The sequence below is a fragment of the Mytilus edulis genome, chromosome 1 (assembly GCF_963676685.1).
Source record: "Mytilus edulis chromosome 1, xbMytEdul2.2, whole genome shotgun sequence".
Taxonomy (NCBI): domain Eukaryota; kingdom Metazoa; phylum Mollusca; class Bivalvia; order Mytilida; family Mytilidae; genus Mytilus; species Mytilus edulis.
The window spans coordinates 40,593,751-40,606,108 of record NC_092344.1 but is presented as its reverse complement, the minus strand read 5'-3'; the positions used below and the strand labels follow the sequence as shown (position 1 = coordinate 40,606,108).

Below are 12,358 nucleotides of genomic sequence, written 5' to 3'. Positions count from 1 at the left end.
TACTGATTCCGACTATGTTCAGTGGTTTGAAATTTCCCCGGAATTAACTGGGTTACGGGCCAATATTTTAGTTGGAGGAGTTTATATTCCCCCTGAGTACTCTAAGTATTCAACTGATAATGCGTTTTCTGAAATTGAAACGGAAATGATGCAATTTTCGGAAAATGCTAGTTCTACAATATTGCTGGGTGATTTTAATGCTAGAACTGCAACAATGCCTGATTTTATAGTTCCTGATGATACACTATTTGATATTTTAGATTTAACTGATAATCAGGATGTAGATACTCTTAAAATATGTATTCTTACAATTTTTTATTAGACTACAATATCCCTTTGCAAAGATCTTCAGAGGATAAAAAGTCTAATGGGTTTGGTTCAAAATTAATTGACATGTGTAAAAGGTGCTCATTGTATATTGCTAACGGTAGATTATTTGATGATACAATTGGTAAAACCACGTGTAAAAATGTGAGTCTCATTGATTATTTGATTATTTCTCCTGATTTATTTAATTATATTACAAACTTTAATGTATTAGATTTTGATCCGATGATCTCAGATGTACATAACAGAATACATTTTACCTTGAGTTTCCAGACTTTGAAACAAGTAAATCCCAAAAACCTAAATGACCTAGATCATACTAAAATTAAGTGGAATCCTGTTCATGCTAACCAATTTCAGCAGGTGTTATCAAATCGCTTAGGTGAAATTGACAGCGCGCTAGATGACCTAGATAGTAACCAAAAAATTACAACTGAACATGTAAATATGGTTGTCAATGACCTTGGCAATGTGTTGACCCAGACAGCCAGTAGTGTATTGGGCAACTCGAATATTCGTTCATATAAATCGAGTAATAGTAATAAACCTTGGTTTGATAGAGCTTGTCGAGGGAAAAGGGATGCATTTCATCAGGTAAAGGCAAAATTGAAGCATGACAAATCCGATTGTCAGATTATTGCTAAATGAGAGATCCAGAGAGTTTAAAAAGCAGATGAGCAACAGTTTTAATAAATATAAAGATAAGTGCGCAAATGAGCTGCGAAATTTTTCAAAATCCGACTCGAAGCAATTTTGGAAGTTGTTGAATAAATTTAGTAACTCTAAAAAAGATAGTCCGGATATATCTGTCGAAACTTTTTCAGAATATTTCAAAAATCTTAACTCTGATAATTCGGAGGATGAAATGCAAGACGATATGAAACCTGGGGATATTACTATCGATATAGATGCTGTCATTCAAGAAAATCCTATATATGATGAAATATTAAATGGGATTATTACCCAGACAAAAGTTGCTGAAGCTATTAAAAAATTGAAAAATAGTAAAGCACCTGGGATTGACAGCATTCTAAACGAATATCTTAAAAACACCCCACCTGAGTTTATCTCAATGTATTGTAAACTTTTTAACATTGTGCTAGACACAGGTATTATCCCAGATAGTTGGCTCCTGGGTATAATTAAGCCGGTGTTTAAGAATAAAGGAAATCCACAAGATCCTGACAACTTTCGAGCAATAACACTCATTAGTTGTCTGGGTAAACTTTTCACTTCGATTATAAACGAAAGACTGAATTTCTTTTCTAATGAACTGGAATTGATCTCTAAAAATCAAGCCGGTTTTAGGAAAGGGCATTCAACTACAGACAATATATTTGTCATACATGTACTTGTTTCATTGTATTTGTCCTTTGGTAAAAAATTGTTTTGTACATTCATAGATTTTAGAAAGGCTTTTGATACCATTTGGAGAACTGGACTTTGGTTTAAATTACAAAAAAGCCAGATAAAAGGAAAATGTTTCCAAGTTATATATAATATGTATACTAATATCAAATCATGTGTTCAGTACAACAATACGAAATCAGATTTCTTCCCTTCTATGATTGGAGTTCGTCAGGGTGAAAATCTTTCCCCTTTTTTGTTTTCCATATTCTTAAATGACTTAGAAGATTACTTTAGAGAACTTCATGTTTTACCTTTAGAATTAATTAAAGAAAAATGTTATAATGAATTACATGTATTTTTAGAAATTTTTGTTTTGTTGTATGCAGATGACACTGTTATTTTTGCTGATAATTATGATGAAATGCAAAATGCTCTCAAAGTTTTTGAAAACTATTGTAAAATGTGGAAACTTAGTGTGAATATTGGTAAAACTAAAGTGATGGTTTTTAGCAAAAGAAAATCGAAAATGGATTTTGATTTTAAACTTGATGGTACATCTCTTGAAATTGTAGATAGCTATACATATCTTGGTCTTTTGCTTAATTATAATGGGTCATTTGTTTGTGCAAAGAAAAAGCTTGTAGAACAGTCGCAAAAAGCCCTTTTTGCTGTTTATACAAAGATTAGAAATTTACATTTACCTATTGACCTACAACTTAAATTGTTTGATTATCTTGTCGAACCTATTTTATTGTATGGATCAGAAATATGGGGATTTGAAAACATTGATATAATTGAAAAAGTTCATCTACAATTTTGCAAGAGAATTTTAAATGTGAGATCAAGTACTCCAAATGTTATGGTATATGGAGAATTAGGAAGGTTTCCACTAGAAATTAAAGTAAAATTAAGAATGTTATCGTTTTGGAGTAGAATGGCTAAAAATGAAAACGAACTTAGTAGTTCTATGTATAAGCTTATTTTCAAATTACATGCTGATGGTATTTGTGAATTTAAATGGGTGTCATTTGTAAAATCTATATTTGACAACTCAGGATTAGGTTATATGTTTTTCAACCAATACATTGATTATTCAACTTTCAAACCCGTTATATAACAGATTCTTCAAGATCAGTTTCTTCAAAAGTGGTCCAGTAATATTGATAACTCGTCTCGTGGCGAATATTATAAGTTATTTAAATCTCAGTTTGGTCTGGAAAATTATCTATTACGTCTTCCAGAGGATAAAAGAATCTGGATTTCAAAACTGAGAACATGTAACCTAAAAATTCCTATGGAAACTGGCAGATGGTACAACATCGCTAGAACAGATCGCATATGTACCTTATGTAATGAATCATGTATTGGTGATGAATATCATTATTTATATGTATGTAATAATAGTTCTATTACTGAACTTCGGAAGAAATATATACCGAAATATTATACAACATACCCATCTGTACAGAAAATGCAAAATATGCTGTCATTGTGTCACTGTCAGTTATTGTATAATCTAGCTATATTTATTAAGAAACTGTCTACCTTCATTTAGAAAGATGCATGTATCTTACAAGTTTTATTATCTTTAGAAATTACACTTTTGTTAATAGTTACATGTCTATTCTGTCATTTATTGTATTTGATTTGTAATTTGTCCTCATGTAACACATATTTTGTGTCTGAGTGTAAATAAAGAATTGAATTGAATTGAACAATATTTGAAAAATGTTGTAAGAACATAAAACACTTTAAATAATGTCATAAAAATGTTTTGGGGATATTTTCTCTAAACCACCTACAAAACATTTTTAAAATATTTTTGTGACATTTTCACTAAAGGTCCAGCAAAATATTTCTAAAATGTTGTAAAAACATTAAACACATTAAATAATGTCATAAAAATGTTTTGGAAATATTTTCAGCACAATACTTTCTACATATTTCAAGGAAATGATTTTGGTTCGATCATTTTCTGTACACAAAAATGATGTTTCCAGCTTTTTCAATACTATATACAAGTTCTATAGCAACTGATTCAATGTATCTTTAAACAGGAATAATGTTCGTTTTTCTAAGCACGCTTCTATTGCCATCTGAATTATTATTTGATTCAAGCATCTCTGAGGAGTCTTGTATAGACGAAACCTATAACTGACATAGAAGCATTTATAATCCTGATGACTTTGATAAGTATATTCATTACAAAGAAGTGGCACACCAAAAGCTGAAATCCTGTTGTCAACCAAAAAAGGTAATGAAAATTTTGTTGAACAAAGACACAAGGACAGACAAAATTGCCATTTACTTCTCAACCATACCATCTTAAGGTAGCACAATACAGATTTTTTCACTCCCAATCAGACAACTTTAAACTGATGTAATTCATTTCATCCTTCTTTATATTTTATAAATGAGGTACCAAAAGAAAGAAGAAAGATTATTCTTTCAAATTGTGATAATTTCATTATGACATAATTATTACATAATTAATTATTATGTAATTAGTTGCTATATTGTGATGTCCACACTTGAATGAAGTTAGCGTCTTTGTTCTTCATAGCATCCAAAAATATTTTATAGACAAGCACAGCAATGTATTGCCAAACTCGCATCTGTATGCCTTTAACTTCTGCCAATTAAGGCACACCTCCACTTATTGGGAGTAGTTTTTATCCTCCACCAAGAATATATATACACACCGATGTATCTAATATATATATATAAAATGTAGGGTTGTCACTGACTCGGACGTACTTATGAATATAATTATTTTCTGTGACTGTATCTTACATGAATTTGTAGGATCCTTTACTATAGATAATTTAGCTGATCTGTAACAATAACATCTTCATGCCTTATATATCATGTACTGTAGTACGCCGCTAGATTAAAACTGACGTGGAAAGGTAACACATGCCCACCGAAAGCTCTTTTATGAGAGCCCAGGTGGTCGTGTGGTCTAGCGGGACGGCTGCAGTGCAGGCGATTTGGTGTCACGATATCACAGTAGCATGGGTTCGATTCCCGGCGAGGGAAGAACAAAAAATTTGCGAAAGCAAATTTACAGATCTAACATTGTTGGGTTGATGTTTAGACGAGTTGTATATACATTATGTACACAGCCATGTATCACCATCATTGATGGCGATCCGATGGATACATCTGTTGTAGGGTTGTCACTGACTCAGACGTACTTATAAACAAGAAATAATTGTAACAGGATGCTGTTACGAAGTCTCCCAAACAAAGCTCCCAGAATTCTTTTTTTTTGTCCCATACAAGAACATATATGGTTTAGGGGTAGGGATCTTGATTGTTTAATTAACTCTTTGGTACTACGGTACTACCCCTATAATTTTCGTAATTTTAGCTGTCAGATCGCACTTGCTAATAAAGGATTTATTGAGAATGAACATTTGAAATGATTGTGTTTTGTTACGAGTTTTGTTTTACTCTTATTTTGCTAAATGTTGAAGTGAATCTATTTAAAAGTTATTGTTGAAAACCTTTTTTATGATAATCCTTGGTATGATTAAATCTATTTACCTCTTGGGAACTGTCTCATTTGCACTTAAGTTTAAAAATCTTACCATTTTATGTAAAAATTTCACTTTAATCAAAATAGATCTGTACAACATCATGAAAACTATAATATATAGGAATAACTGTACATGTTGGACATTTGCCAAAGTTCTTCACAAAGACTAAGTCGAGACAGCTGCCGGACTCTGTAGTCATCTGTTGCACTATCTGTTTGTAGCCATAGTTTGTCAAGAGTTCAAGAATTTTTGAATTTAACTGAAACACATTGTCATTGAAATCTCCCATTATTGCAACTGGCAAATTTTCTTTACTATCTACTTCATCTAGTAGATGAACTAAGTTATGACAGAACAGTTGTAGAGGATAAACTGGAGGTCTATAAATATTGATGAGAACAAGTTTGGTTGGTTTTTCAATCTGGATAGCAACATATTCTATATTTACAGCTGAGTATTTTCTTTTAGAAAAATGTACATCCTTGTGAACTAGTGTGGCAACTCCTCCTCGTTCAGCTGCAGCTAGTGTGCTGTATGGTGAGGTTGATGTGTATGCTTCTGATCTTGATTTAGAACATAGTATAAAGTCTGGTAATAATGATGGTGGTAAATAAGTTTCCTTCTTTAACCATGTTTCATTAAAGCAAATAATATCTGCATTTTTCATAACTGTTGCCTGTGTTATATCTTCTTTGTGTGGTAGAAGTCCCTCTGTATTGTGGAAGGTGATAGTCAATGAGTGTTCGACTGAAGGTTCAGTTGCAGCTTTTGCTAGGTGGAAGGATTCCATTGAATCAAGAGCTATTGTTATATCTTCTGAAGCATAAATTACTTTAGGATCAAAGTCTATAATGTGCATACCTTTTAGTGATGAAACTCTGCTAAGTGCTACGTATGCCATTCCTGGTGCAAATGTTCTTTTAAGAGACACAACAATTTCTTTTACTGTCATTCCCTGAACCTTATGGATAGTTGCTGCCCATCCAAGTCTGAGTGGCAGTTGTTTTCTTGTTACATTCTTCCCATGTAAAACTTCTTCGACTGGAGATATTCGTACAGAATCTTTGGGTAAAGATTTTGTTTGTGCCAACTTTGAAATATGTTTCTTACCACTTTCAGGGTGGTCAAACTTAACATAAACTGCTCTTATTTCATCATTTTGACTTTTCTCTATGCCTGTTATGCTTCCAAATGCACCATTTACTAAACCATCAGTAGTGTCTATATTACGAATCAACATGATTCTAGCACAAAGTCCTAGTTCAATGACATCTTGTAAGTCTTCTGATGTATATGTAGAATATGGTTCATCTTTTTGTGATAATTGTCCTGTTAAAGAGTTTTTGAAGAAATCCTTTGCCTTTGACTTTATAGTTTGCTGACAGACATCTTTGATCATGTGTTCATTATGTGAATTTACTTCTTTGTTTGTTGGGAAGATATGTAAAACATTTGCTGAACTCTCTGGAATTTTTGACACAGTTACAGATGACAAAACTGTCAAATCATCTTCCGAGAATGGTTGACCCTTAATGTGTGTTCTAATTCTATTTAGTAATAGCGCAAATTGTTGGTCATCTTTTTGTCGCATGATCTCTGTCAGGATAACAATTTTGAAGACAGGATTCCAAAGATCAAGGAAAACAGAACTGATGTCTCTATACAATGGTGAAGCTCGAACAGGGGGTAGTTGATAAAAGTCTCCAACAGCAAGTATAGCTATGTTTCCAAAATATGTTTTTGTCTGTTTGATTTGAGATAATCTGCCATGAATGTATGACAGAAGTTTATGGTCGACCATCGAAATCTCATCAATAACAAGAATGCGAACACTTTCATATTTTGCTCGAAGACTATTCACTAGACTCTCTCCTAAAGGTTTGTAAGGAAGTTTGATAGCTTTGTTTATTGCAAATGCAGAGTGTATTGTAGATCCTTCAATGTTAAATGCAGCCGTTCCTGTGGGTGCAGTAAGTAGGACAGATGTTGCGTCAGGAGTACTAGCTGTTTTTGAAAGTATTCTGTTAGCTTCGTGGTATATACAACGAACCAAATGTGTCTTTCCAGTGCCTGCTCCCCCAGTGAGAAAAAGATGGAATGGTTCAGGTTCTTTGTTAAGCGTTACTTCAATACACCATTTCCTGATTTCATAATAAATTTCTTGTTGTTTTTCATTAAGTTGTCTGACAGAACTTCTGATTTCGTTTACAGTTGTTTTAGGTTTTTTGATCTCAACTAATTGGTTTGGATTACTAGAATGTGTCTTACTTACAAATACATCAAACTCTGGTAGATCTTCATTTTCTTCAGGGATTTTAACAGGTTTTTCCATTTCTATCTCTAACCTTTCTGCTTCTGCTTCTGGTGCTATTTGTGCCCAAGCATCTTGTTGAATGTTTCCTTGCTGCAAATCTTCCCAAGCTTTTTCTAATTCTTCAGGATCCGTTTCAAACCTTTCTCTGTTATAATTTACTATATCTAGCACCTTAGATCCATCTGGTAAAATCCCTATTTTCACAAAGTCCTCATATCTTAGATACAGTTGTGGTTTAATGTCTGCACTTCTATGGGGTAAGTATAACTGAAGTAAAGAAAGAAAGAAATCTTCTGGTGCTTTTTTCCTGTTAAATCTTGGATATCTGTTGATATTTTCCTTTCCCTTACATTTTTGTTTTACAAATCCTAAATTATTTTGCATTTCATAGACAAGATTTGTTTTGGATGATTTTGGTCTTTGAGAAATTGGATAAATATTATACAATGAACAAAAGTCTGCTAAGCAAAGGTTGTCAAATTGTGATGAACATGGACGTTCATAGTATTTTTCAAAGATTGTTATCATCCAAATATTTTCATCATCATCCTTTCTAGATCTAATTATGTTGATAGGTAGACTCCTTTTTAAAGGATTACTACCTGTAGGTATAAATATGACATTTCTAGAGCAATCCTTCAATTTGAAGCTGCATACTCTATAGACTGCTTCTTGAGCTGAAACCTCTCTATTGTTCATATAAACTTGTCCAATTTGCTTCATTGTGCTTGCTGAATCCTGGTTACCTTTAACAGCCTCTTTCTTAGCATTAAGAAGTAGTTCACTCATCTCCCCTTCTGATTTACTGATGTAAGACAAGATATAGGCAACACATGAGTATACATCAGTAACAAATTGGATATCAATATTGGCATTCCATGCTGATAAAAGATACTGATTGTAATTGTTCACCCATAGGTCTGAAAGGTTCCTCTTATGGTGTATCACATTTTTAGTTGTCACTGTTTGAAGACATTGTTTATATTTAGAATAAGTTGTATTTGCCATTGTGAAAATATCCTTTAATGTGAGTTCAGATAAAGAATCATATGAAGTGATCACAGCCCATACATCTTTAAGTATCTGCTTGGCAGATCTTTTTGGCTTACAGACTTCATCAAGCTCTTTTGCTGTTGAAGGTGTTTTCTGTGTTGACTTGTCTTCCTTTTCAAGTTCATCTGTTTCAATTCTTGCAATAAATGTATTACATATTGGAGGTCTAGGAAAGTTAAACCTGCATGTTGTTGAATGTTTCTTGCAAGATTTTGTATGACTTTTACTATGCATTTGTACTGATGTAACAATTTCATAAAGTTTAGGATTTTTGTCTTTATCAGGTAACTGACAGGTTATGTGTTGATCAACAAATCTGCAAACATCTTTATCACTATCTTGATTTAGTTTAGGTGCACCATCAATCCATACCAAACAATGGATATGGGGAGATCCTCGTTGTTGAAACTCAGTTCTAAAAAAGAAATCAACGATCTTTCCTATTGGCTGTGCTGGTGACATCAAAATATCAGTGAATAAAGCTTTCACTCTGTGATCAAACAATCTGGCACAGATAACTGGGTTGTCTTTAATAAGTTTGCATTTATCTGTCCACTGTAGATCACCAATATTTCTCCTGTCATGACTTACTTGAAGTAAAGTATTTAAAACATCATTCCATCGTGTTTCACCAGCAGAAAATGTCAGAAAAAATGTTGGAATTCCAATTTGCCTAATCATTGCATATAGGTCTTTCATTGTTCTTTCCCAGTATGGGGGTGTGCCACGAACTGGCTGGAGGAAGCGGAAACCAACATCTGACTTCAATATCTTCTTTAAACTATCAGGTTTTGTTAACATGGAGGCATTTACTTTCTGTCCATCTTCACTTTTTTGTTTACCTTTACGAAGAGCTATGGATATGTTTGATGTAACATTCATAATTTCAGTAACATACTGAGCAAAAAATATATACTGACTGTCTGTTGCAAATCTTGTGTCTGCTGACAAAAGTCGTGCATTAAAGTATTTGGAAGCTGTTAATCTGACTTGTCTTTCCATAGAATATCCAAACTCTCCGCCAGGATGCAAATGTGGAAATGCCATTGCATCTATACCTTTCTCTTTGAATATGCTTTTTGGTATTTGATTTTCTCCAGGAGCTAGGCAAAACACCTTCCCATCAGTATCAAGGATTTCTTGACCAAGGTCTATAGGCTGTAAGCAGGTGTCTACAGGATAAGCAGCAATATCATTATCTTCAATGTCTTTGGATTGCTCATGTTCACCTTCGTCATCACTGATGGTACCAGCATCATTATTCTTGCTTTCTTCTTTACTATCTTTGCTGCTTTCACCATTAAGAATGTCCATCTCTAATGAGTTGTTACAAACAATGAGATCGGAATCATCTTCAGTATACCATAAATTCCTTAGTTGTACATCTTTATACCATTTATTGTTTTTTAGAAGGAACTGAACTGCTTCCTGAACATTAGCTGGATTAATCCATCCAAATTTGTGATAGCCTTTATATTCAACTTTACGCTTTAGTTTAACTTTAATTAACTGTGCATCATTAATTGGTCTAGGCAATGTTGCAGTCACACTATTTAAGTCACATGGTACATTGATACAAGGTCCCTTTACTCCACATTGACCTCCTTTTGGTAAACAAAGAATCTTCATGAATGGAATACGTAATGCAACAAGTTGTCTTTCCAGATCATTTAATTTCTCAAGTTCAGGTGGAATAGGTTCAAGATAAAGGCCATTTGCTTGTGCCTGTGGTGGCATATTGTTTACAGATAAATGTCTATGACATGTAAAGCATATCCATTCCTTTGCCTTTTCACATTTTACTTTACAATGTTTATCACATGTATGAACAAAATTTCCAGTTAAACATTCGCTTGCTTTTTCATTAGAATACTTTGCTCTGTTACAGTTTTTTACTTGACTTTTGTACAAAGATCTTATGCAGACTGTGCAGACATATACTGGATGGTCCTGTATGCTTTTCTGAAATTTTTTTATTGCTTTCTGAACAGATTTTCTATTGGCTATTTTTTTTTCTCTTACATATTTGTCATTATGATATTTGCTTTTTAACATAGTTTTCAGTTTACATCTAAATAGTGGGTCCGATGAATATCTCTTTATTGATGAAGCCTTCAACTTATTTCGTAAAGATTCATAACGTTGGTACTTGTTCTTTGAAACAGATTTAACTTTCTCTCTGAATTCTGCATTGTTCTTATACTTCTTAGAATATTGAGTTTTAAGTCTCATTTGAAAATCAGTATTTGTTCTGTACTTTGACTTAGACATTTCTTTCAACTTGTTTCTAAAAACAGAGTTGTTTGCATATTTCATTATGGAAGACACCTGCTTAAATTGTTTGTATTTCAAAATTGTCTGGTATCTTAATCTATCACTTTTCTTTTTCTTCTCCTTGTACACTTTGTCTGTGCTATACTTTAATCTATCACTTTTATTTTTGTGTTCCTTGTACACTTTGTCTGTGCTATACTTTAATCTATCACTTTTCTTTTTGTGTTCCTTGTACACTTTGTCTGTGCTATACTTTAATCTACCACTTTTCTTTTTGTGTTCCTTGTACACTTTGTCTGTGCTATACTTTAATCTACCACTTTTCTTCTTCTTTTCCTTGTGCACTTTGTCTGTGCTATACTTTAATCTATCACTTTTCTTTTTGTGTTCCTTGTACACTTTGTCTGTGCTGTATCTTAATCTTTCATTCCTGTTTTTCTTTTCTTTGTCCTTTTTCTCTTTGATTTTTTTATTTTCTAAATAGTGTTCTTTTGTGGTGCTATTTTGTCTAGTTTTATCCTTTACTTCAGCCTTTCTAATCTTTTGTGTTTCTTTTTTCAGCTGATCACATAAATATGTTTGTAAACCTGATGAAAAATTCTGCAAAACAGGCTGAGTACTTGTGGTAAGAACAACATCATAATGATTTAGGTTTCTGTGATACAGATATATTCCTCTATTGTCAGATAAAGTTATTGTACTATGCTTAAGCCAAACCCAATGTACTCCAGACTTTGTATAGGTGTAAATATCAGTTTGAAGTAAATGGCTGGCTGTAAATATTTCCACCTCTGTCGCACAGGTTTTATTTTCTCTCATTCTTGTGTTAACTAAATAGGAATTGGCATTTCCTTTGTACTGTGGAGGTAAATAACCTTTCAAGTCATTTTGATTTTCTATAAAATGGTTACAAATTCTATGTCTTATTATGTCATGAAATCTTTGATGACCACAAATGGTATACGACAATGCTGCAAAGAAGCAGTTCCCATCACCAGTAATAGTTTCAAATGTAGCTGGTGCAGCTAGTTGTAAAGATGATAAAACATCTGTTGCTTGATTAATATTCTGAGTTTTGGAAGATTTAAGGTTTAATAATAGCTGCATGCGTTCCTTCCCTTCTGTATTAACCGGAAAGTAGACATAAGATGAAGAAATCTGTAAAATATAAAGTGATTAATTGTGTATTTGTTCAACGATACATAATCTATGTTGAGATTTACTTAAGGTAAATGTTTTGCCAATAAAAACCATTTTCAAAAATATGGCTTTTACATTTTAAAAATTAAAAAACTAGGAACTACCCAGTTGTAGTCTTTTTATTACATTTATACATATTTAAAAAAAGGTTTCAGGGGCTTATTACTTTTTTTTTCATTGTTGTATTTGTTAATAGATGAGATTTAAATATTGGTAAAACTTATGTTACCTGTCTAGAAAGTCCTATATTTAAACATATATACCTTTTCTCTAAATTGCTGCTTCCGTTTTTTGTCTT

General features: G+C 32.7%; 1 protein-coding gene across 1 annotated transcript; it reads right to left on the bottom strand.

Annotated features, from left to right (window-relative positions):
* Positions 1-5,178: 5,178 nt before the first annotated feature.
* LOC139482614 (uncharacterized) lies at positions 5,179-12,113 on the bottom strand. The gene has a single exon (XM_071266527.1). The coding sequence runs from the start codon at positions 11,965-11,967 to the stop codon at positions 5,293-5,295; it is 6,675 nt and encodes a 2,224-aa protein (XP_071122628.1). The 5' UTR covers positions 11,968-12,113; the 3' UTR covers positions 5,179-5,292.
* Positions 12,114-12,358: the final 245 nt, after the last annotated feature.

Bases quoted from the DNA above. Each gene is read 5' to 3' on its own strand.
- LOC139482614 (XM_071266527.1), bottom strand. From the start codon at position 11,967: ATGCAGCTATTATTAAACCTTAAATCTTCCAAAACTCAGAATATTAAT.